This window comes from Falco rusticolus, chromosome 2 (genome assembly GCF_015220075.1).
Source record: "Falco rusticolus isolate bFalRus1 chromosome 2, bFalRus1.pri, whole genome shotgun sequence".
Lineage (NCBI taxonomy): Eukaryota > Metazoa > Chordata > Aves > Falconiformes > Falconidae > Falco > Falco rusticolus.
In genome coordinates, this window is record NC_051188.1 from 99,918,650 (window position 1) to 99,945,520 (window position 26,871).

The 26,871-nt window shown below is 37.8% G+C and overlaps 1 protein-coding gene across 1 annotated transcript in view; it reads left to right on the forward strand.

Annotated features, from left to right (window-relative positions):
* Positions 1 to 16,169, forward strand: part of PRKX (protein kinase X-linked) — a 63,046-nt gene extending 46,877 nt beyond the window's left edge. The window contains exons 5-9 of the mRNA XM_037377600.1: positions 877 to 972; positions 5,258 to 5,315; positions 8,716 to 8,793; positions 11,749 to 11,897; positions 12,405 to 16,169. Of these exons, the coding sequence (XP_037233497.1) occupies positions 877 to 972; positions 5,258 to 5,315; positions 8,716 to 8,793; positions 11,749 to 11,874 (358 nt within the window). The 3' untranslated portion in view covers positions 11,875 to 11,897; positions 12,405 to 16,169. The remainder of the gene's footprint in view (positions 1 to 876; positions 973 to 5,257; positions 5,316 to 8,715; positions 8,794 to 11,748; positions 11,898 to 12,404) is intronic.
* Positions 16,170 to 26,871: the final 10,702 nt, after the last annotated feature.

Genomic DNA, 26,871 nt, shown 5'->3' on the forward strand with positions numbered 1-26,871 from the left:
AGTAAATGAGTAGTTAGTTATTCCATTCCCCTAAAAGGTTTCCTGTGACAACTTCTAAAAAGGTGACTGCCACTCTGAAAGCCTGTGGGCACTTGGGCTAAGCTGCTTACAACAACTGTATGGACACACCTATACCCCTGAGCCTCTTGCAGTAATCAGGGTATGTATTACACTAGTGAAGGAAGCACAACGGAAAACATTCAGTTCTTCCTGTAGCTGTGGGACAAGTAGTCTCTGTTAGCTCATAACTGCATGAAGAACTTTCTAGAAAATATTGTAGAATTTTAATTGCATCTGGATTTACTGATCATCTGAGGAAGATTATGAAATAAGTACTTTATCTGTCCAGCACAGAAAGAAAGCTGCGCTTCAAGAGAATTTCAGCTTCTGAATAGTTGTCTGTTTCAAACCTTCTCATATACATGAATTCAAGTACAATAAATAACTGAACTGGACAATCTATTCATGTGAGGATCCTTTGAGACTTTAGATAGAAACTAGTGAATAAGGGTATGCCTGCAGTTACAGGACAAGGATCAAAAATGGTAATGCTGTTTTGGAAAGTATACCCTTGGGTTTTACAGAGAAGGGTAAAGCATTTTTTACTTTAACACTTAAAATTTGTTTCATAATTGGTATTTTTACTGTATTAATGTAACACAAATCTCTCCTGTATTACTTCGAGTTTATTTCTGTATTCAGTGTGTTGCATACAAAAATGTTTTCTGTTTTGAGGTTAGTATTTGTTTGACCTGTAGTATTTGAAGGAACGATATAATCAATGATTTCTGAGGGCAATTACTATAACATAATGGTGTTTATAAGATTTTTAGAAATTTGTTTTTCTAACCTCTAAAATTTGCTGTATTAAAATAGGTTTCCTCCATTTTTTGATGACAATCCATTTGGTATATATCAGAAGATTCTTGCTGGCAAAATAGATTTCCCGAGGCATTTGGATTTATATGTAAAGTAAGTCAATGACTCCTGATGCTGTCTTTTGTACTCTAAACACCTCCTGAGCACTGTTTCTGAAGGACCTTCATAGAAGACCAGATACCAGATTCTGATTTTTCTAAAACACCAATTTGGAAAATAATACAGATTACATTTACTCTTGCAGTCCAAGAAAAATTATGTGTTTAGTAGACTTCAGGCTGGAGCTAGGGTTGTAAGATAGTATCTGCTTCTCTTACTTTTCTGCATATTTTGGCATATTAAGTGCTTTTCCACCTTGTACAAAGCTCATTGGTAGCAGGTTGATGCCTGGAAGAAAGAAAGGAGGAGAAATATAAGGGGATAATTTAATGTGAAAAAAATTAGGAAAGCAGGAAGTAAACACTAAATATGTACTAGTTAAATCACTCTCAACATCACTGCTTGAATGAACCCTTGATACTTTAGAAGTTCCAGTGTAAAATCCACTTCCACTTCTGATACCAGGGCCCCAGTTCAATATGCAGTCTTATATATGCATGTGTGGGTTTTTATTCATTATATTTTGCAATCATTACAGGTATATCGCAGATGAAATGCTGTTTTCCCTATTTAAAAATCCCTAATTGAAATAATTGTTAGTAAACATTAGAACAGAGAAAGTGCAATTTTAAACATGAAGTTTCTCCTCAGAAGCAGAGATGATTCTGTGAGTGAGGACAAGATGTTATTCTTACATTCCCAGGTTAATTGTTCAAGGTGTTTTGAAGAAGTGGCCTTATAGATGGCACTTGCTTTCTGTCACCGCTAGGTAGATAACATGTTGTATGGCAGACCTAATGAAATCTGTCCAACTTTCTCTGAACTTTTATGAATTCTCTTGCAGAAATAATCATTTAGGGGCGGGTTTTTTAGGACTCCATTAAATCATCAGGTGCACTGAATCAAGTATGTCTGCATCACCTTAGGCTGATTTGTGTCTCATATTTGTGTCTGTTCTTAACAGAATTTTCCCTTACTATCTTGATGCTCTTTCCAGTTTAGTGTAGTCTCATTGTCAGATCTTCCTAACGCAGTCTGCCTTGGGAAGAAGACTGAGTGTCTCATATAGTTATTGTGTGTGCTAAAGTATGAGAGTGTGACCAGAAGATGAACAGCTCAAATTAGGTTATTATCACCAGCAACCTGTCTAACATGGTGAAAGCATTTAAAAGTAGAGACGCTGTTGGCTTCTGTTTGTGCTTGACATTCAAAGACCAACACTGATTTCTACTATCCAGATGTCTGATGCTGTGAAGTTTCCTAGTTATGGTAGTAAGCATGCATATGCAGGTTTTGCTTTTCAGTCTAGACATGACTGCCAATGAACTGTGGGATACATTAATCATCATAGTTGTTGATCCATCTTTTTCCCAGCTTTTCTTATCCAGATGTTCTTTTAGTGTGTGCTTGGCAACTCATTCCCATTACACTCCTGCCTTTAAGGGGCTCATGGGATTCTAGGTTGGGCTTTCCTCCTTTCACACCTTGGTTTTGGGTGACCTCATTCATTTGTGGGGCTTCACCTGCTTTCTGCAGTGAGTCGTTACCATAATGTATCTATTTCTGTCAACCTCTCTTCCTTTTTTTTTTTAAAACCACAATATGTATAACTGGATAGTCTTGTGAGTCTCTGCACCGTTAGCTTAAAGCAAGTGCCAGGATTATTTTGTCCTAAGAAGATAGTCTGCTTGTTACTTTACTTGTATCACATTTTCTCTCTCTTCTTCCTATCAGTTGGTATCTCAGCAAGTATGAAGACTATCTTGGGTCCTGTCACATCCAGGCTTTCTGAAATACTATTGCTGTACGGTGTTTATAACAATCGAACTTTTAACTCTCTGCTCTCAGGCAGCAAAACTATTTTCCTTTTTGAACTCTGAGAAAACTTTTCTACCTAGGTGTACTACATAAAATTACTGGTTGATGTTTTTCTGTCTGCCCCCTGTGACCTTCCCACACTTTTTATCTTTTGAATTTGCACCACTTTTGCTTTCTGTCTTACTGCATGGTGTTCGCTGTCTTACTGTGCTGTATAACTGTTGTGTGTCATGTGCGAGTGCTCTTCCTTCTGGCCTGAGCTAGCATCTCTTCACGTTGCTCTCTGTCCCTTTTGTTAGTCACTTTGCAGTTTAACTAGATGTTTTCTCCGAGTCCTTTGTCCTGTATACATGAAGTCCATGATATATGTGACCAGTAGTTCAGATCTCTTCTGAAGAGCTGCTGCCATGATAATGATAATAAATGAAACAACCAGAAATTCCAAAATAAGATTGTCGGCAGAGTTTTGTGTTACTTCATTTCTGATAAACCATAAGTATTAATTATGCTCCACCAATTTCTTTGGTCACTAATGAGTTCATAAGTTTTTTTGGTTTTGTTCTTGTTTTTTTGGGCTTTTGCAAAGACAGTTGTGGAAAATACCAAATGAAACATCAGTGCTACAGCAAATTAATGATTATTGGTCTGGGAAGACCTTGATGTAGAATTTCATTACCCAAATACGTACAGCAACGTATCTATTAGAAATGATCATGTTAAAGTGAACCCAAACTATTCTTCATAAATTATGTAATAAAGCAGCACTAAACTATTGTTTCAATTTAATGGATGTTTGTTCTATTGAATGCAGCAAATGTCTTCATCTTTAGTGACAACACAGTATCGCTGAGCAAGCTCATGCCTTGATTGTTCTTTTCTAAGATGAATTTTTGAAGCAAGCAAAGAAGGATCCACTGAATGTTTTCTGGTTATATAGAAATAGGAAACTCCATAATTTATCTTGGGTCATATAGCCTGTGAATCTAGTTTGGGGGTTCTGGATTTCTTTTCAGTTCTTTTTTTTTAAAATCGGGTTATAACCGTTCTTGTAGCCTTCTCCATAAGGAATAGTCTTCCCTGAAAAACTAGGAGGAGGTATTTCTGCAAAGGTGACTGTAAAAGGAGTCAGTCACATCGTTTGATCTAATCCTAACATTGGCTAGCTGGAATTATCATGGGAGTTTTAAAAATTGCTTTCTACCTTGACTTTTTTATGCTTCTTTTATCTGGCAATTGAGTATTTTTTCCAGTTGAATTTTGGAACTACACTCCTGCCAAATACTACAGCTTTTCAAAGAGTCTGGCACATTTACTCTTCATCTTTATACGTGTTTCTGTGCATACATTTTTGTGGTTTCAAGGATAGGTGACAAAATACTGTCTTTGTTTTGGAATAGTAGGTGGTACAGTTAGGGAGGGAGAGAGGCAGGTGTGTCATTAATGTTTGCATTCTTCTCTGTAAATAAAGCTGAAGGTTTTTTTAAACCTTCTGCAAAGTTAAAAACTGGAATTAGCCATACCCTGTAGATGCCTAGCAATTCATACAGTATTGCATCTCAGGTCTATTTGAGGCTGTAGAAAAAAGGATGGCTAAACTTTTGTTCTGTCCTGTCATTAGTACTTTATGCATGAGACCACAATGCTGCTATTCTAAAAATAAATAGCAAAATAATCTTTGAGAAAAAGTAGCTGCTTATAGAAATGCGAAGCCAGATTTTTTCTCTAAACTTATAAGTAATCAAGCTACCTTGATAAATTGTGATACTAATTTTGATTTATGTTGGAGGTTTTTGGTGCTTAATATTTTAAGTACTTTGTTATAAAAATGGCAGTCCTTTTATGTCTCTAATCTTATGTTCCTCTTTTAAAATGTTGATTTAGCTTTATGTAGAACTGTTCAGTGAACTAGAATCTCAAGGGAGGATTTTCATTTTCAATGAAATTAGTTTATAGTTATTACTGGGTTTAAGCAGATGGCCAGCTCTTCCATGGTTTCTCTGAATATTTAGCTGCCACAAAATTTAAATGTCAGTGTATAAAGTTGAGGCGGTGGCTTTATCTGTTTTTTTTATATTATATATTAGAATTGTGTTCTGCCAAATAGGTTTTGAGATCCAGTTTGAGATCTGGAAGGCCCAGCAAAATAAAAAATACAAAGAAAGAAAGATATGGTACTACTTGCTGGGGCGGGGGGGGGGGGGCGGTGGAGAGAGAGTTTTTCTCCTTTGTTCCTTGAAAAAGTCTAAAAGGAACTCGTAAGACTTCTGCAAGTTCCTTTTAGAACAGGATATTCCTTTTTATCATTCACTCATAAGTGTCCTAAAATATGAAGGACTTGAATGGGTAGATTATACACAGTATTAACTAGTCAAAGGGAAGTATGCTCATAATCTGTAACATAGCATAACAATCAAAAAGAAATTACTTTTGTTTAACAGAGGACATGTTTTCTTTACTGCAGAGACCTTATTAAGAAGCTGCTTGTGGTTGACAGGACAAGACGATTAGGAAATATGAAGGTCAGTATAAAATGTTAGATGTAATGCTGAACAAGACACAAGGTTGAAAGAATTCTTTAGGAAGAATGTAGGACAGCTTTTCTAAGTCTCTTGTTTTTGTAAGCTTGAAATAAAGATACATTGAGATACGTCTATTGAAATTTGTAACCAGAAGGTTGCTGCCATTCATCAAGACCCGGACAGGCTAGATGGTTGATCGGAGAGGAGCTTAATGAATTTCAACAAAGGCAAGTGTAGGTTGTTGCACCTAGGAAGGAATAACCCCATTCACCAGTACAGGCTAGGTAGGGGTTGGCCTGCTGGAAGGCAGCTCTGGGGAGAAGGACCTGGGAGTTCTGGTGGGCAGCACGTTGCCCATGAGCCAGCAGGGTGCCCTTGGGGCCAAGAAGGCCACTGGGATCCTGGGGGGCATTAGGAAGAACATGGCCAGCAGGTCGAGGGAGGTGATCCTCCCCCTCTACTCCGCTCTGCCGAGGCCATATCTGGAGTGCTGTGTCCAGTGCTGGGCTCCCAGTTCAAAAAGAGACAGGGAACTGCTGGACAGGGTCCAGCAGAGGGCTATGAAGATGGCTGGGGGACTGGAGCATCTGCCTTATGAGGAAAGGCTGGGAGAGCTGGGCCTGTTTAACCTGGAGAAGACAAGACTGAGAGGGGATCTTATTGATGCATACAAATATCTTTAGGGCAAGTGTCAAAAAGATGGGGCCAGGCTCTTTTCAGTGGTGCCCAGTGACAGGACAAGGGGCAATGGGCCCAACTGCAACACAGGGAGTTCCATTTGAATATGAGGAAAGACTTCGTTACTTTGAAGGTGACAGAGCACTGGAACAGGCTGCCCAGAGAGTCTGTGGAGTCTCCTTCTCTGGAGACATTCAGAACCCACCTGGATGCTATTCTGTGCAACCTGCTCTAGGAGAACCTGCTTTAGCAGGCAGTTGGACTAGATGATCTCCAGAGGTCCCTTCAAACCTTGAACTGTTCTGATGCTGAGAGATACATTTTCCCATACATTGCTTTGGTTGTGCAATCCTAAATGGAAAGTTTAACTGTGTGTTTCTGGAAATTATGTTACTATTTCTCTGGATTAATGCTATCCTTCATGACAGTTTCCCTCTGTTCTCACATCTGCTCCCCCCCCCCCCCCCCCAAATAACCAAAACAAAACCAAAAACCAAAACACAACCAACCAACCAAAAAAAAACCCCAACCGAAAAAACAACCAACCCTACCTGTTTACTGATTAATTTGAAGACTTACATTAGACCCGAAACATGGTGCTAAGTCCTACTGTAGGACAGACAATGCGCCAGCCGATTTGAAGCTTAAAAACTATTTTAAAGAGCATGAGGGCTGTTGTAGTACCATGATGTTTCGTCATTGTCCTGATTAAGGACAGTCAAATAGTCTTCCACCAAGAAAAATTATTCATCCTATTCTGAACAGACTTATGAAGGCAATAGCTTTCTAGACAAAAATATGCTCATGTGTCTCAGCTAGCATTCCAGCCTGCCTCAGAAGTACATCTGTATCTGTGATATGTCAAGCAGGAGCACAAAACAATCCCGTGACTTCTGTGAGATGTCCTGATGTGGTACTACTTGTAACACCAAGAAGATGACAGCTGTATTCCAAGTTGATTCTGCAGCTGTGCAGTAGCTGTGGTTGGTAGTGCAGTGAGAAGTTAGCTGCATGTGAACTAACTTGGGTACTTTAACAGGCTAGCCAAAGCACCACAGGAAGTTCGGTGTAGGTTCATTTACCCTTCTGGCAGAGTAAATTAATCCTATACTCACTGACTTGTTACTGTTGTTACAGTGTTGCAGATACCTACATCAGCTTGTGTAATCTTTTAGTTTTTAGAGGCTGCAGAGATTTCCATTGCTCTGGGCAGGGGAGGTTAGAGGTTTGCTTTTTAAGAAGCGCAGTATATGGTACTAATAAGTGAATAAGGTAAAAGATGCACAGTGATCCGGATTCTTTGACTATACTGATACAAGTATAGGTGCTCAAATTTGCTGTCCAAAGTTCCTTTTTAGAGCCTTTTACGGCACAAACTTGAAGAGTGGTGGGAAAAGCTGAGAAGTGAATGTTTGTCTTATCCTTCAGAATTCTTTGCATTTTTGGGCGGGGACGGACACAGCAGGAGGATTAAAACCAAATTTTCATAAGCTGGAAATTTTAGAAAGTTACTGATCAGTGAAAACTTATGTATCTTTTGACAGTCTTGAAGTAAAAAGCAAAAGCACTTGCTTTATTGAAATGTGGGTTTTGGGAAATGCGTTTGGCTGGCCTTTGGGTTTTTTTAGTCCATGGTTGTTTTGGTTTGTTTTGGGGTTTTCCCCTACAATTGGCTAAACTATCAAATTCAAAAATATTTCTAATTAGAAGCAGAATTTGGGGTGGGGATGGGAGGTGATTCTGAAATCTGATCCTTTTCCTTAATCCTACTTGGTTTAAAAATTCTTAAATTCCATAGGGCATTTTCTGGTGAAGCATTCAATAAGGTCTGCTTTTGAGGGAACTGGGTGATAAATTACTCTCCTTGTTGCCTCTTTGGATACGAGCATGGATAGTCCCACTCCATATAAATCTTTTTTTTTTTTTAAAAAAAAAAAAAGTGGTATGCTTCATTCCATGGAGCTGCATGTGGTATGAGCTTGAGTGCTGTGCATTAAAACTGTGCTGTGATCAGGCTTCAGACAGAAAAGCAGCTGTTTTTCCCCAGTGCTTAATGCCTTGAGAATGAGTCTGTGCTTGAACCAAATTTCATCTGGGGTGGGGAGGGGAGGGGAAGAAGGCATTTTCATTCTTTGCATACATAATCAAAACAGTCAGCCCAGAAAGAATAATCTTTACAAGACAAATATGCCTTGTACTGTATATCTAAAATGAAAACAAATGTTTTTATGTAAATACACTTTTGTAATGGTACTGAGAATCTCTTGTTGTCGGCACTAAACGTCTGTAATATTTGATAGAACTACGTGCTTCCCACACACAATTTTTATTTAAGATACCATCAACCCTCAGTTATTTTTTTTTACTAGTGTAGGAATTAGAAAATATACCTGAATAAGAGACACTCTAAAATGCTGGAGAAAACAGAAGTGAATGCAGTGAATGGTTTTGTGAGCATTTTTAAAGCCTATTCTTGATCTCCCTTGTGTCAAAAGAATGCTGTAAAAAAAAAAAAAAATCAGATCTTTTTGCTGGGACTCAGGATCTGCTAGGGATATAGTACTATGAATTTATTCTGTAGAATCTTATAATGATTATCACATAAGAAAAGAAAAAAAGGTAGACCCTTAGTCTGCCTTGATACCACAGTTCTTATGAAATACATGATTTGGCGTATGTAAAACTTGCTGAATACTTACTTTGATTTTTTTTTTCTTTAAAGAATGGAGCAGATGATGTGAAAAGACATCGATGGTTCAGGTCTATAGACTGGGATGCTGTACCTCAAAGGAGACTAAAGGTATATTCTGCAAAATACTTTATAGGACATTGCAACAAGAAGTCATTATTTAAGCTGATCTGTTGAGGTTTATTTGCCATATGAGTCTGTGTGTTCATATGTGTGTATGAGCACATGTGTATGTACACATCAACGATTACATTCATATTTGTCCTTAAATACTGCAGAATTATATGAATATCTACTTGCATTTTTGTCTATATACAACATGTCTAAAAAAAATATCCCTGCTTTATTTTGCTGAAGTTGATTAGTTAGTACAACATTTAATTTTCAGGTTTAGAGTTGGGGGGGGGGGGGGGGGGCAGGTTGTGGTGGTTTGGTTTTTTTCTTGCCCTTATATCTGTGGAAGTATTTTACACTGTGCTTCATATTTTTGTGCCAAGTTCAATTCAGGTAAATGCTTTAATAAAATGTAAAGCATATGGGAGTAAGAAGGAATAGGGAAGGTGAGAGAGAAGGATTTATGAATGTAATTTTAACATACTTTTTAACAGCACTGAATTAGAGTATTGTATGAGGGCAGATGTTTGCAAAAGCTATCAACACTGCAAAATGTTTTTCAGAGTCCTTTGGAAGTAGAATTGCCGCCTTCTTTCTTTCCTCAAAGTTCTAACCAGTACAATTTCTTACAGCAGTGATTTTTAGTAACAGGTTACCATATGCAGTCAGTGAAGTACCAATAAAATATTTGGTTTTCCTTTTCTTTGCATTAGGTTCTTACAATGAATTTCTGGCTAGATATCTTAAATTGAGTTCTTGCAAAATAGATAAGAGATGAAAATGTTCTTAATGTATTCTTGTAGACAACATCCTAATACAAAGCTGTAGCTGTTGGGGTTTTTTAATTAAAAAAAAGTATACATTGTTTTAAATGTGTGAGTTTTGTTTTATACTTAATAATTACTACAGCCAGTTGATGTTTTATGTAGATCTGTTGTAGCACAGTCAGTACTTCAAATTAGTTACTGTAAATTCTGGTCATGCAAATCTGCAAAGAACACAAAATGGATAATAACATGTTTTATAAGTATTTAAAGTCTGAAGTTTATGACAATGTACTGTTTTACCAAACAAATAACAAGCAAATAGTATTAAAAACTGAATGTTAGACGTACAAATCAAAAGTATCAGGTCCAGACATCCCTTGTGTTGCGTTTTTATTAAAAAAAAAAAAAAGTCACCGCGGCATTCAGATTATTATGAATCCAAAACTTATTTCTTAATGTTTGTGATGGTTATGTTAAGCTCTTTGAAGACATGATGCTGCTTAGTTATACTTCAGAGCAGGGATGTGAATTGGGTCAGAAATTTACTTTGTTATTTCTAGAGGGAGCTATATTCTGCAGAATTATTCTTCACAATCTCACTCCTCCATACTGATGAAGAGATTGAATATTTGAAAAAATGGATACAGTGCAGTGCTCTCTTTTCCCTGTAAAAAGTGTGAATTGGCCTATTGTACAAATGAAACATTGATTCAGTCCTGGTAAGATCTTAAATAGCAGTATTATATATAGAGAGAGAAAAAAAAATCTAAAATAGAGGATTTTCCTTTTCTCTTTTTTTGTGTGTCACTTCACAAAACTGGTTTTCCTGCTAAAATACTTACAGGGAGGTGGGGGTACAGGCATTTACCCCCAATGACACAGATGGTCCTCTGGAGCAGAGCAGTTTCTGCATGTTTTCTTACACACCTGGGCAGTATACTACGTCTGCCACATGCAAAAGAAGGACTTTGGTTTTGGCTGAAGCTTAGAAGTGCCATCCCTCAGGGACCCGTCCTCATTGAAAACCTGCTGATGGCATTGTTTCAAACTGAGAAGCCCAAAAGATCAGATAAGATCTCAGCTAACTGAAGCCAGACTTTATCTTTTTAAGGAGATGCAGAACAACATTTTGCTGTACTTCATACCTGTCTGAGGTATGACTTTTAGCCAGTTCCGTGGTTGTCTGAAAAATGTGCTCATCCTAAAGTGTTTTGTTAACTCATGATGATAGTTAAGCTGTTACTGAGAAGGGGATAAAGAGATCAATGTTTTTTTGAGAGAAGAAGGGGGGGTTGCCCCGCATTAACCCCTGTGGTTAATTAAATGTTCCAGAAAGGAGCTTTATCTCCTAACATTTGGCCAGAAGGGCAGAGTAATCTTGATGGCAGATACATGACAAGGGAAAACTACAGGTACTATGAAGCTGGTGGGCAGTGCTAGAAATCCAAAGGATCCTCCAAAGAAAGCAACAGAAAACTGATCGTTCTCTTGGCACCTCCAAGTTTCCTTAAAAAGATCCATTTGAATTAAGATGCTTTTACAGGCAGCCTTGTGAAATTAGGTTTTACGGTGCAGTAATTTCTTTACTTGCTTGAATTTATGGTTATGCTAGGAGAAAGCATAGTAGGTAGTGTGTGGCATACACAAGGTAGTAATTTCAGCCTCTAAAAGCAGTCAATCTATTTGAAAGCAATGAAGAGATGAGGAGGCTTTTTTCCTTCAGTTAGAAAGCAGTTACCTAACTGCTTCTTAGTCTAAAGGAACCTAATGTGATTACACTCCTTTTCGGTCATAGGCCACAGAAGAGGGGAGGAGTGAGGAAGAAGAGTGGCAGATTATATTGTAACAGCACATGCATGGAAGTTTAGTTGTAGTAATCTTTTGCAGTATTTACCTTCAATCTGTAAAGCAGCTAGAGCTTGAGCGCTAAATGAAATAGGTATCTGTATTATGTGTCTTTGAAATGCAGTATTTAACTGCAATATATACAAAACGTTGGAACATCTCTGTGTCACTGCAGGTTTCTCTTTCTCATGCCATTCATTATTAGTGAAAAAGGTGAACTTCTATAAATATGTAGCCTTTTTGTTTAATCAGTCTTTTACAGAATTTCTGCTTTAATATGATGGAGAGGTACTTATTGAGAAAACTGTACTAACATTTTTGTTGTGCTTGTTCTGACTAGCCTCCCATAGTACCGAAAGTATCCAATGATGGGGATACTTCCAATTTTGAAGCTTATCCTGAAGATGACTGGAACAAGACACCTCCAGTACCCCCTAAAGATCTAGAAATCTTTAAGAACTTTTGAATGCCACATCTACACTGGACGAGGTATGTCCAAATGTCAGGAGTCCTCTTCACAACATAGCAGGTCTGTGAGTGAGAGCCGTATGCAGATACTACATTTTCTGATTGATTACAGTAGTTAATACTTCCATACAGCTCGTAAACCAACATGAATCACAGTAATAGATATTATAAAGTAAATTGTTGAAATAGAATACTGTAAAGCAGGCTTACAGAATGACAAAGGTAATTTATCTCACAGGCTGTTCTAGAACAATGAGGAGTTATTTGCATACAGATATTTAAGGCCTTCTGTCCTTAAAACTTCTAAAACAGTGTGTTAAAAGCAAATATCTAGATTGATTTGACAGATAAGGCAATGGGATTGTTCTTGATTGCAAGACTTTCATATTAATAATGAAGACTTTAGTTAGAGGAGTAAGTAATTCTGTACCCTGGATTCTCTTTTATAACTGTGATAGGTTGATACTTGTTATTCAATTCACATGTTCCACACTGTATTTTGTGTTCCTTTTTCATTATTTGCCTTAGAAACTGGAAGGAAATTGAAGTGCTAAGAGCAGGTCTGAAGAAAAATGGAGCTCATGCATAAATGAAGACTGACTTTGTGGATAAGAATGATACTGCATTCAGATATGGGTCTTAGTCTATAGTAAATATCTAAAGAGTTGGAAGCAGGCAAGAATAATTTTTTTGCTGTAAACATTTGACAATAGTTTAGTAAATTGTAATATTGATAGTCTACTCTGAAGTAGACTCACTGAAATAGTATATTTTAGGATTTGTTTTTAACTTATGGTTTAGTTAAGTTTCCTGCTATTCCCAGATCCTTTTTGCATAGTTAACTCATAGACTTAATTTTATAAGTTTATACTAAACTTGTGTAATTAAAAGCACAAATTAGTATATATGTATATAATGAATACAGTACAACTAAAGCACAGGAACTGTGCAAAGATGTAAATTTTTGTACTTCGCAGAGTCTATGATTTTTATTTTTCAAGTAATGTTTTTCAAGAAGTTCTCTAGGAATAAAAATCTTAAAAGGATAAATGAGTTTTTCATCATCTTATATACATTTTATAATTCTTTGTAAAATATAAAAATAATTACGTTTTAAAAAAGATTTGTACCTAAAATTTCCAATGCCTCACACTTGCAACCATCGTACTTGAAAGCAGAAAGACAAGGGCATGTTTTATTGTTGTTTAAGATGCATCTTAATAGCTAATTCATGAATTTCTGTTACAGTGGTGTCTCTTTACAAACCAGGATATTGAGTGATTGTACACTGTCTGAAATGAGATTACTCACATGAAGACTCTCTGTAAACATGCAGTTCAGTGCATACTGATCAAAAGGGCTCTGGCTTTTACAGGAGTTGTTTCTCTCAAGCTTGCTGTCTTCTCCAAATGTAAAACATGAGCCATAACAGACTTTTTTCATTATTGAAATAGTTGTTGAATGCTTGGCACTTCAGATTATCAGAGGGAAGACTGAATATATAGAAAGCCTGATTGTTCTGCTCCTGCTTTTGGAAATGTCCTAAAGTATCCGCTGCCAGGAATTTCATATATGTAGAGTTCAAACCTTAGGTGTAAGGAGTCTGTCTTTTCATCCTGTACTAACATCCTTCTAGCAGCTCGAGTACAGTGTATTTAGGAAGTATTTGCAGTACTGCTTCATTTTACGTAGCACCAAATATCAGTATGTGCATATGTACGTATTTATATATACGAATACTTACACACATGAAGGTAGATCATACACAAGTAAGGATCTGTTTTCAGGTTTTTTTCATGTTACATATTGTGATACTTGTGTTAATATAGGGGAATTGATTTTTAAGTGCTTTGATTTCAAAAAGTAATTACATTCCTTCAGATTTTGCGGGTTTAGATAACTTTCAGTGAATTCACAATACTTAGACCAAATTACATTTTTTTTTCAAAAGCACATCAGCTCACTGGAGTTCCACTACTATGACTGATGGCTCTACATAAAACTGTTTAAGTAGATCATACAGATAGTTTCGCCCACAAACTGCTGTCCACATTTTTTATCTGAAATGCCATAAGAAATGTAGGCCAAAGATTCATTTTTCTAAACTAAATCCTGAATGCTTACAAAGTAGACTATGGTAATCACTACTGAAATTACCATGTTTATAATTTCACAACAGATCTGCAGCTCCTTGTGCAAAATTGACCTCCATTTTCTTATGTTTAGCTCTAAGCAGTACAGAAGTGCTGTTGAGAACTTGCAGTTTCTAGGGTATTAGGTATATTTCTTCATAAAGGAAGTCTAAGAGATTGCATAACTCTGCAAAAATGCACAATGTGTAAGAAAATCAGGATACTTCAAGGTGGTGATTCTAGAATATCACAAAATCTCCTTAATGTTATGCAAGTGCCACAAGTTGATGGCTGCAGCTGCCACTCAGTAAGTATTGTGTAGGATTGTATAATGAAGTACAGAAAAACCCATAGAAAATTATCATTTTAACCTGGAAAAATAACTTACTCTTATCTCTTGAAAAAATGAATCTGGTCCACTGTATTTGTATCTGTGGAATTAATTATTCCACATCAGTTGGAAAAACTGAAGCACATAAAAAACAGCTTACTTCATCTGAGGGGAGCAAGCACAGTTCAGGGTTTTTTTAATGTGTAAGCTTACAGTATTTTATGGAATCTAAAAAAACAGTTTCTTATTTCAAAAGGTACATACTGCAAGAAGCAAGTGTGCTAAATGTAATTTTTTGTTGTTTAAAATGTAAAAGCTGCACTGTGTTGAAGTCTTCAAAGCTGAGGAAATAAAGTTGCATTGACTAATGTGCCCCACTGGTGCTTAGGAGTTTTGAATGCTTGAACAACAGGAGATAGTGGATTTTCTTTTATGTATCTTATCCATTGCTGGCAGTGGATGCACTGACGCTCGTTATGATAGAGACTAAAGAAACAAACAAAATCTTGCTAATAATGCTAATCCATTGACTTTACATTGTTTCCAGAGCCATGTGTACATATGCCTGACTACTGACCTCGTCAACATGCTTTCTAAGTACAAAACTGCTTTCAAAATTTTTTAATTAAAATGCTTAACCAAAACATTTTTTAAGCATTATTTTTAAGTGATCAGTTATTTTCTGTAGGGTCTTGAACTTAATAAGCTGTTGGTACCTGCCTATTTTATTTATTTGCACAAGTGAGTCTGTTTTATGTTAAGTTTTTGCTGGGACTTCATGGCCCACTAACATAGTTCTGTCTGAATGCTCACGCAGAAGTCCCCGGATACACACAGCACTAAGGACTCTGGATTTATGTTTTTTTTAAGGAGACTAGAACACTTTATTATTTTCTATTCGAGTATTGTATTCTCTGAAGTTCATTTTATTTTGGTTGCTTCTGTTAACATGTGTTTTTGCATATAGACTGTTGCATAAGGACTTTTCTTGCAAGAGCCCATAGGCCTTTGGTATTCTGCTTTGGTGAACAAGAATGTTAAACATTAAAAAACAACCTTTATTTTTGAGTTTTATATATATATATATTTTTAATTGCCCAATTTGAGGTTTTAAGTGATAAAACGTGCATTGTAAACTCAATTGCCTTGTAACCAAATGATATAAATGCTTCATGATTTCAATGGAGAACATGCTGTAGATTTTCCTGTAAATTAGCTTGATCAATGAATATGTGTGCTACTGAGCTTTAACTAATGTGATCTTCCACTGTAGAAAGTCATTGTTAATGGATCAAATATAGGTACTAAACTATGTTTAAATGGATGAACAGGGATTTTGCAGTTTTGAAAGCGATTAAGATATGGCTGTTCCTCAGCCCATCTGCTTGCCATTCAGAAGAGGTGTGATGCAGTGCTTCCTATGCTATAGAATTATTTTTCAGCTTTCAATAACTGTAGCATGATTCCTTTTCGTACTGTACTGTGTACAGACTTCCCATGTTTTGCACTTTTCTATGGCAAATCTTGACTGCTTTATAAATGCTCTGTTGTGTAGTAAGTAGTGATAGCGGTAGCAGGCGTTTGTGTACTGACTAATCAATTTGAACTGCTAGACTTGCAAGGTTAGCTTGGACTACGCTGTATGTTGCTGGTTGCTTGTTGTAGCTCACATGTATAAGTACTGTTCAAAGTTACAGTCAGCCCTCATTGCACAATGAAAATCACTGTGATCTGTACATAAACCCTAGTAAAATTTTATTGCTGTTTAATTTATGTAATATCTGTCAAATCTGGTTTCATTTAATAAACCTTTGTATCTTTTTAAATGTTTAAACCTAGTTTGCTTCCGTTTATGTTGGGAGGGTGTAGAGGTTCTTCGTCCAAAAAAATTATGAAGGGGAGAGGACTAGAAAAAAACTGTTCCTTCTTTTCAGGAGTTAAAGTCTTTCCAGAGCAAGACACAAGTGGTGGAACATATTTCAGTTGGTGTGGAAGAAACATCAAAAAGTATATTTTCAAATTCCCTTCAGGTAGTGCAGCAATACTGAAAAGTGTTAACTCAGACTTCTCATTAAATCTTGATTATAGGACCCTAATTGCTTTGACGTTTTCACAGCTTAATGACCTGAACACTGTCCGGAACACTAATTTCAATCAGTTCCTTTAAGCATCAAAAAATACTTTTATGATGTCAGGCACAACTAACTAAACCTTCGTTTCATCTTCCATCAAGAACCTCAAAAGTCCATTTTTACCAAAACTGGTTTAGCTGTTGGTCACTTGTATTTAATCTCTTACCCACCAGATAGCTTAATCTTGCAGAGACAATTACATGGTCATAGAACCAACTGGATAGAGTTTGGACTAGTTAAGGACTGGTTTTTTTTAACACAGAACTTCGTGCTTTCTTTCTGCCCACCTTAACTCTAAATTTTGTGCGTTGATGTTTTTCTCTTGTAAACCACTATGTCATGCACTTCAAGAAACTGCTAATGGAAAGTGAAGGAGCACTGCAGTGAGCCCTGGCAGGCCTTTTAGTCATGTCTTTGACGTGAATCAAAAGGACTGCTGAGTTAAAACATACCAAATCTTTAAATGTTAGCAAGTGCTCAGGGTGTTTGTAAAGAATTCGGTTTGGCATCTTGTTCTTACCCCAGGCTTTCGCCATGTGGTAGAGTATTTGTTCTAACCTGACTGCTGTATCTTTTTGACTACACGTGTAGCTCTGGATCTTATCCAACAAAGGCCATTTTAAATATGCTTTTTCACTCATGCAGGACAGGTAAATTTTGATGGTGTGTAACTTTGGACCATACTCACATAGCATTACTCACTACTCCCAAACTTGTCTCGTTTCCATGGTTCATTAGTCCTTTTTACTGCAAAACACTTAAAACGGCATTTGACAAGATCCCACCCTTCTGTGACCTACTGTTAACCAGTAACAGTATGATATTATAAGAAATGGTTGAAAGCAGCTGGCAGTCTTGCAGCTCTGGATCTTGCCCAGTACTTTGTGCAGCAGTGTAATTCACATATCGAGCTCTTCCTTGTGCGAACTGCCTAGCTGCTACGATCTCAGCTTCAGAATTGAGACATTTCACAGGGAAAATAAAAGGTTCTTCTACTGTCCTCCATAGAACAGTCTTTCCTTTCTCTCTCTTCCCCTTTTCATCTGCCCTTCAAAAAAACACCACACATGAATGTATGTCAAGCTTCCTATTTATTCTTGAAACTAGGAATATTGTAAAATTATACCAAGCTGAATTGTAAGAATTTCTTTTAATGTACCCAGATATCTTTCTTGTCATGTGCAGGAATATTCCAAACTGTGACATCTGGAAATTTCAGCAGTAAATAGGGCTATTTTACCAGCTTTGACTTATGGTACACTTTTATCTGATTTGCTGCATTTATTTCAGTGCCGATAAGAATGGGTTGTGGGGGCAGTTGAGAGCTAAGCACCTTCTACTGCATCTGTAATTTAGGACCACTTGAAGGCTCCGAGGCAAATCCCAAAACTGATATGTTTATCAGAGTATATCATAGATACCTTGAAAAGCGTAGTCTCTTTCAGCTTAAGCAACTAACCAACCTGACATATTTTTAATTTATTTATTCCTTCTTGACTTCAGCATATTGTCCATATTCCGGAGTGTGGTAATAAAGGCAAATGGAAGAGAGAAAACTATTTTGAAAAAACAAAAGAACTTGAATTGGACTTCAAGAAGTAACTTGGTATGCCTGAACAGTGCTTACTTGCTCTGTCACTAGAGGTTGTAAACTATGCCTATTCTAGCTTTATGCTGACTGCTAAACTGTAAACTGCTTTTCTTCCCAGTATTGTATAAAAAGAGAGTTAGTTGTAGGAGCCAGAGTTTATTTCAGCTTTAGTCAGTAATTAGTCTAGTTTAGAGAATCCTTGAGACTAAAACCCATTGGTTGGAGGAGAAAAGTGCTTTAAAGCCATTATCCTCTTAGTTTTGTTTTGCGCACATATAAGCTGTGCAAAGGAGGTTGTGCTTTGAATGCAGCTGCTGTTATAAATCCCATGAGACAACAGCTCACTTGAGCATGCGGTGTGTCAAGCTTCCTTCACCACCTAAACGTAAGTCTTCCCACCTCGAAGGACCAAGTCTTTTTTCTTTCAGCGGCTTTGTGAGAGTGTAACTGAGCAGCTTAGCAAATATTGAGACTGAGCCTTAGAAAAACTCTGAGCTTTTCAATGGCAGCTTTCTTCAGGTCCATGTTTCTTCAAGTTAAGCATTAGACAACTCAGTTTTTGTTTTAGGATACAAAAAAGAAAAGATTCTCAGCTATGTAGTGCTTCTGAAATTTTCATGAACAAATGTGAAAATGGAGTAGAGAAAAAAAAAACCAACAAGCCACAAAAGCTATTGAGTGAGGAGGCATGAAGAGAGGAGGTGAAGCTGAGATACCTAGAGGGCATTTCTCAAAACTTCAGTCCAGGTCATGGTGAACGCTCCACAGCTTGTCCTCTGTTTTGTATTAGATTTTACTGGGGTGCTTTCATTAAAAAATTAATGATATGAGACATGTTGGGAGTTGCCTCCTGAAAACAAATTGTTGGTTGTTGTCAGTCATTGATACTCTAAATACCTTTTGTATGACTTTAAAGTCTAAGTCTTTGATAGAAGTGTAAAATCTGGCTTATTGCCCCCAAAAACAACGTTTACCTGGATGGTAAAGGAGCCAGCTGAGTTAATACTGTTAACTGTGTCCTTTTGTTTGTTCGTTTTGGTTTTACATTCAAAATTACTAAGTATCTACATGAAACATTTAATGACTTGAAGTTCAACATGTGACGTCACATGTTTTAAGCAAATGAGGCACTGCCGCTTTAAAATATGGGGCTTTTTCACTGGTTTTGTTCCTGTATGAGTCTTAAGCAATACGTGTGGATGTCAAAGGAAAAGCAAAGTTGCCAATAGAAGCAAGTTTTCAGCTTCTGGGTTTTCTGCAGAGTAGATGTTGTTTAATAGGTAATAAGTTTACCAGAGGATGGGATTCATGGAGTGAAATAACCTATGTTAAGGATAGCTTTATTTGCTAGTGGTGACAGACAAGAGTTGCAAAAGTTTTTTTGAATTTCCAAGTACCAAATAAGATTTAATGACCAGACAGTGGAGTGCTTACTTTTGTTACAGGTATTAAAAATTAAAAACAAATAGACCTTCTTACCATGCCAGTGCCAAAATCATGGACAGTACTGGAACTTCACACTCTTTATCTTTGTTATGAGTCTGTGTTCTGGGTTTTTTTCTGATTTCACACTGTCAACAATGATAGTAATGAATACAATGAAAATGCAAATGAGGAGACATTTACCTTGTAATGTCTTTAAGCTTCTAGTGTGTTCTGTACACTGAGTGGAGATTTCATCCTACTTGAAATAATTCAGTCCATATGTGTTTTTTTCTCTCTAAATCTCTTTAGGTGATCTTAAATTGGCATAGCTTCAAGCAGCTAAAAAGAGAAAAGCTGCAAGAAGATTACAGAAACAGTCAATGACTTTTGGAACATATGTTGTCCAAAAGTTGGGGGCTGGGGTGAGGTGGTGTTCTTTCTCTGCATAGGGCCATAGCATGTGATGTATTGGAAGGAAAAATACAAATCACCTTGAAATCAGGTTTGAGTTACAGTGTAGTTTCATATGTTGCCAAAAAGTTGTTGCGTTTACTGGCTTCTTTTAGCGAGTTATCTGTAAAGACATCCATAGCTATATTTTCCTGTATTGTTTTGGAAGTGCTTGCTTCATGTTCGAGCTTGTTTCCCTGTTGCCCTGAGGGTGACGTTCAGTGCAGTTCTGTTCATTCTATTGAAATTCAAGCTCTGATCCAGTTTCTTCTCAAGGTGTTATTGGAAAAGCTCTGATCCTGTTTCTTCTCAAGGTATTATGGGAGGTAGCAGCAATAAATTATGGATTGAAACAATGCATTATTGTGAGTCACATTAAAGACTGTGAATGAGAAGCAGACAAACAAGAGAGGATGAAAAAGCCCTATCATGGCAGAGTCTTTGAAAGGATTTCCAGTAACACCATTAAGACGTTGTTTTAAAGAGTTTTAAGATAGCAAGCTTAAGGATCAAAGACAATTTCTCCTATTAATGTCACTTGTTCCATCTACGCAGTCTATCTCATTTTGCACATTTGGAATAGGGGGAAGTCACCAAGTAGGGGTGTATGCAATTGGCTGCAAAAAGAGAGGGTCGCTGTGTGAGGAAAGAAGCTTAAAAACCTAGTTTCTACAAACTGCTCTAATAGAAATTTAACACTGCATAACAAATGTTTAGCTGTGGCAAGAAGGGAAAGAAAAATTATCTGCATTGCACTCGTTTCCTGGTATCACCGTAGCACATTTAGGCAGTGTTCCTTTCTTTGGTCAGGGTTTTAATTTTTTTCAAATTGGAAAAGGGTCTGTGTGAAATAAAAATCTTCAACGCCTATTTCCTTTGATACTTTATCCTCTTACTTCTATAAGAATAAAACCAAAACCAGCTAAAAAAACTCCACCACCCATGAAGTAGTTGATTTAAGGCAGATGCAGCTTCTAGGGGTGGAGAGAGTACTTGAAACTAAAGAGCAGCAACATCTCAGGAATGGTAGAGGAAGTGTTATTTCCTTGGTTTGAAAGTTTTCTACCTGAATTTCCTACTCCATGTCTTGTGTTACACCAGGTGGACTCAGGACTTCAAGGATCAAATTAGGTAAATTAATCTTGAGGGTGGGAAGGAAATACTTAAGAAAAGTTTTGACTATTACTTGACCGTTTCACAGAATCACAGGATGGTTGAGGTTGGAGGGGACCTCCAGAGATCTGGTCCAGCCACCCTGTTCATGCAGGGCCACCTAGAGCCAGAACAATAACACAGTGTTTTGTGTTTTGCGTTCATCCCAAATGACATTTTTGGAACTGTTCTCAAAAGTTAAGAAAGTTAAATACACAATGGGGTTTTTTTGTTGTTGTTGTTGTTTGTTTCACTAAAAAATAAATCATTTTTAGATATTTTTTTTCATTTTAAAGTTTTCCAAACAGCCCCCAAACTAATGAATTAATTGTTTTCACAACTTTTAACTTCAGCAGCGTTCAAATAACAAGCTAAGGCATTTGTTCAGTTCCTTGTCTTCTCAAGTGCTGTGGAAGGATTGTTTAACTTCTCTGGACTTAAGGGAGGTCTGAAGTCATGAAATGGACTATGTGTTGATGTCAGCTGCTGCATGCTGGTTGCTCATGACAAGCAAGTTCTTGGAAGCATTTGAAGGTTGTGCTGAATTGCTGTCTCTATAGTCAACCTTGGATTTTTATTTGGAAGAAAACTGATTCTGTGTATCAACCATCTCATGGTTGAAAGAATGTTTCCTCATTGACTTCCATGTGTTGAACCAAGTTTCCAACAGGTCATAAACTTTTTTACCTCCCAGGTGTTTCAAATGGCCACGCCAGTCAACCTTGTTTCTCTCAAGTCTAGAAAGTTACGAGTGGCCTTTCTCTGGCTTGGGGGTTCGGAGGGGTGGGCATAGTGAAATCAGTGCAGGACCAAGCTCTTTGCAAACTGAGGGACAGAAGACTGCTGTGCTTATGTGTTGCTGGGTGTGCGCTGAATCCAAAGAGTACAGGATGCTGCTTAAAGTACAGTTCTGTCAGATAAAGAAGTTTCACCAGAAACTCATATCCACCCAGTTCTTTCTACAGTGATGTGACAAGCTGGCAAAAAGTGAAGTCTTGTAACATTGTGCTTTCATTTCCACCAGACATGGTTGTCTGGATGAATCATAAACTCTGAGGAGCTCCCGTATGGCTAGCTGGAGTGTGGAAAGAGAATGCGTCACCACAAAAAAGCCCTTCCAGGAACCATGAGCCCAAGCCTGATCCCATTTGGCTTGCCAGCCAGTTCTTTCATCACAGGCAGATGGGAATGGAGCACAGCAAGACCCCTCAGAAAAGAAGTTACCTCAGGCAGGAAAGGCATTCAAGGCAAAGCCTGGCACAGCTTCATGTCTGTTCCTTGGGCTGCGTGACAGCAGAGAGTTGTGCGATGGGTCTAAAGACATAGACCTGTCTGCACCCGTCCAACTTTGTTCAAGCACTCCAAATATATAACTACCATATTGCTCATGCAGGGTGCCTCATGTCAACAAAATAATTCCCTTTAATATTTTGGCTTTTACTAATACAGATCCTCCTCCAATGAAAACGGTGCCATGGGAATTGGTCTGCAATGCATGTAATTGAAAACAGAGGAAGATTGATGCCATTTCCAAGTAACGCCTTTCTTGTGATACACTCCTCGTTTACTTAGTAATCAGTTTATGTACATACAGTAATAACAGTATCTATGTTTATAATCCCTCTCTTTTCAAATACCATATAATGAAAAACATTCCAGAAAAAGTTAAGAAACATTTTACCACTGTTAATTAACAGAACCTGAGTCGTTCTTGTCCTTTTGGTGACAGGAGGGTAGAGGAAGAGCTGCTCGCTCTTTCTAAAAAAGGTTAAGGAATAAAATAACCACAGGAGTACTTTTATATTATACTCCCAAAGTCATTGTATTTATTTTTAAACAATAGTAAATCACTCAATTGTTTCAGCTGGGCTTAGTTCCAAACAGTTCTAAATTTGGACTGTAAAGAACTGATCTTGAAAAGACGTGCAGGAAAACAAAACTCTTCCTCTCTCATTTCCTGTTTGAACTGATGAGAATTCGAGCTCCTCTTTAGTTAACTTGGCAAGCTTTACTCCCCCATGGACTGTCCTTTTAGTCAAGGATCACAGAATGTCCTCATGTGAAAAGCATGAATTTATAATCCAATGTGTGTTGTAAAAGAGCTTCTTTTTTTTCTTTAAAAATGAGCCACAGCACTATTAAAAGCATTTTAATGGTTTTATACTACTGTGTACAGAAGTGATTCCACTTTCAGCTGGCTGTGTTTTGAATACATTATGCATTGCCTTTTAATACTGCTGATCACAATCTTTAAGTTTAATACATAGCAATAAAAACACAGCAAGACACAGTGAGATAACAAGAACACAACTATCATGCACCAAGTGCTCTAGCTCCTCATGATGATCCTGATTCAGGGAGATGAATGAAGCTGGAGATGTAGACTTTGCCCCAGGAATTTAAGTAAATGGCCAAGGAGCTTCAAAATGTCCTTGGACGAAAGGAGATTGCACAGACCTTTGGGTGGGGGGAAGATGCTGTGTCTTCGCTTGTGTGGGACGTCGGGGAGTTCTTTGAGACATTAAGTGTGGACTTAAAAGAGTATAAGGAGGCTCAAGAGGGTTGAGACTTCAGTCAGAAGATACTATTTTTCTTGTGATACAATACTAGATATTTTATAACTGAAATAATATTTTTATTAAATCTGTATCTGCAAATAGTGATTCTGAAAGTGACAGCATCACTGGGGTCAGTGAGTGAGGTAGACATCACTCACAAAATGTAGTAATTTGGAGGAATATAATGGGAGCATTGTCAAAAACAAGGGAAATTTTCTTTTTCTTTTGTTTTTTCTGATATGTTCTAAGAAGTTCTAACCTAGAGTGGCAGTTGTAGGTTTATTCAGAGGAAAACTATGCAGCTGTTTAACTGAGTAATCATTAAAGACTCCCTGTTCAGGTAAGTCAAGGTCATACAAGTAGCTCTGACATGCAATTTAAAAAGGCTCTGATGTTGATATGCTCTGCTATCCTTGCAGGTTGCCTTTACTCACTGAAAAATAGATTTGTCATCACATTATTGGCACTGGTAAATTTAGCTTACACTTGCACATGCTGATGAGATTGGAAAGGTTATTTCTTCTGCAATAGTTTTAGAGTTCCAAAGCACTTCACAAAAACAAGATAAATTTCTTCTCGTGTCTACAAGTCCATCTTCCTTGAAACAGTCATAGTGGGTTAACATCATAATGTTTCTGTTTCAACTGAACGAAACAACGATTGTTAACTTTGAATGTATAAATCAGGCGTTTTGAAGGGGAAAATTTATGGTACTTGGGCTAGTACCAGCATATTGTGAAGAAAATGAAAAATCTGAACCTGAATCAAAATTTCTGGTTTTCACTTTAAGTAGTCACCCAGAGAAGTAGCTGGGAGATGAATTAAGGACAAAGTGATGATTTGATTCTTAAGAATGCTTCAACACATGATTTCACAGACAAGAAGAACCTTTACTAGTACACGGAAATATTTTTGTATCCAGGTCCTATACATGATCATTTAAAAAGTGTGATTCAGCAGGCTGGAAATGCGTCATCCTCATGTGCAGTGACGGTGTTGTGATCCAATAAACAGCTTCTGCAGACCTTCTTCTAGCTGAGCTTTCCACAATATCCCAGATCCATCGAAATAGTGGGTAAAAATTCTCTTGAAGGCCAGCAGTATGCTGGATTTTTGCACAGTATCGGGCACTACTGAAGGGAGCCTGGCACCCTGAGTTATGTATTGCAACCTGAGTCAGGGCTTCATACCTTCCAGCTGGTTATCCAGCATCTACCATGGGCAGTCGCTGTATCCTTCTGGAGTCAAATCAGTACTTAAAATTCTTTGATACTTGTACCTCTGCAAGTGTCTGCGGGTGTTAAGGAAGTGGAAGGAGATGGATGCTAGTGCTGGGGAGGGTAAAACCCTGCCGGTGGTGGCATGTCGTAGGAAGGACCAGAGGGACAGAGGGACCTGCCAGCTGACACAGCAGCTGCCTCCACCTGTGGTGCCTGCTAACGGCAGGCACGCAGCCCAGAAGTGTGGGTGTAGTACGTACGTTTGTGATGGAGATGTCAAAGCGTCCCGCTGTGTGAAGTGCAGACCCAAACACTCGCACGTCTCCTCTGTCTTTCTGTAACAGTAGCATAAATACGGGAGCCAAAATAAGGAGTGGTCTTTTTCCATCATATTTTAGTAAGATGAGAGTCTGTAAGCACAGTCCAAGGGAAAGAACAAAGAAGGAAGGAAGAACCAAAACTTTTGTGAGGTAGAGCCTGTGGTCTGGGGTTTGCATAAAGATGTTAAATAGCAGCCAGAGAGAGAAAGCAGAGCTCTGACAGCTAGCTGGGGGAAGAGGGGAGAGCTGAGAGAGCAACGGGGTAGGGAAGGGAAGCTGTACCAAAGCCAACATGAATTAAAAAAGAATTAAGCTGAAAGGACTTGAATGGAGAGGTTTCATTTGCCTCTTCTTGGATGAAAAAGCAATCTCCTTAGAAAGGAGAAATATCTTTAAAGTGTTTGTAGCGTGTTGCTCCCCAGGTTGGTCTGCAGAGAAATCAAGGGCAGCTGGGGAGCGAGGACAGACCCATGTCACCCCCCCCCACTTCACAGCAGTGTAGTCCCCTTCAGTTCAGCAGGCAAGGCTCCTGCTTCTGGTGGCACCTGCTGTCACTTCAGCAAAGATAATTGCCCTGCTGGGAACCCCTGGCTGCTTTGGCTCTGGGAGACTATAAATACACACTTGTTTGTCTTCTCCTTGCAGTCTTTTCTCTTTTGCTTGCTTTCAACGAATACTCTTCTGTTATATTGTGGGTAACTTAAATAAACATTTATTACTGTAGTTACATATATAATAACATAGGCTTTTTTTCCTTTACTCTCAGATATTTCCCTCGAAGAAACGAGCCTACTTATTAGGTATCAGTTAGCCATTGTGTGGCACCAGAACTGTAGATTGCAGTTTGTTTCCTAGATAAGTAGATAGCTTAATCTCATTAGCTGTAGTAATTTTTTATAGTGAGACCCTATATTATTGCAACCTGTGCTATATCTCCTATGGGTAAATGTGTCTGCCTGGTACCTTTGCCTAGCAGCACATTCATGTAGTTAAAAGTTTTGATTGCCGTGGGAGAATTTATGTTTTTCAGTACTCTAGGGATAAAATTATGTACAAATACTGCAGTGGGAGGGAGGAGAAAATCATTTAAAGTCAGGGATACTGAATCTTTTTCTGCATCCAGAGATGCAGAAAACACCAGAAAAAATTACAGTACGGAGTAAGCAGGGACCTGTTTTTGCAGGCTGATTACTAATAACTAATTATCAGTTATTAGCTGAACAAAACACCTCTGGGAGTCCTAAGACTGTTTTTGCTGTTTCTGACTTTGCTCTGCCTCTCTATCCCTTTTCTGGCCTTCCTACAGAGGAACTGCTGTGCCCGCTTGTTTGCAGAATCATAGTCTGGTGGCAAAACTACAGGTCAGTGAGGCAAAGATTAGCATAGATTTTAGGGCAATTATTTGAAAGATGTAAAAATCCAGTGGGGTAAGCTTAGAAAGAGAATGATCTAAATTCTTACTGTGTAAATGGACCTTGGACTTGCTCTGCATAGAGGTCTTTTTTTTGCAAGCCTAAAATGTCATATCCTGTAGAGGAATTATAGAGGAATGAAGCTGGGTTAATTAGCATTGATAATACACAGCTGTGGGCTGGCTTCAGGGGTGTCGGGTTGGCTGATACGGATAATGTGCAGCTGTGGCTGGTTTCTGCTATGTAGTTAAATAGCTCTAAGGGGTATGGAA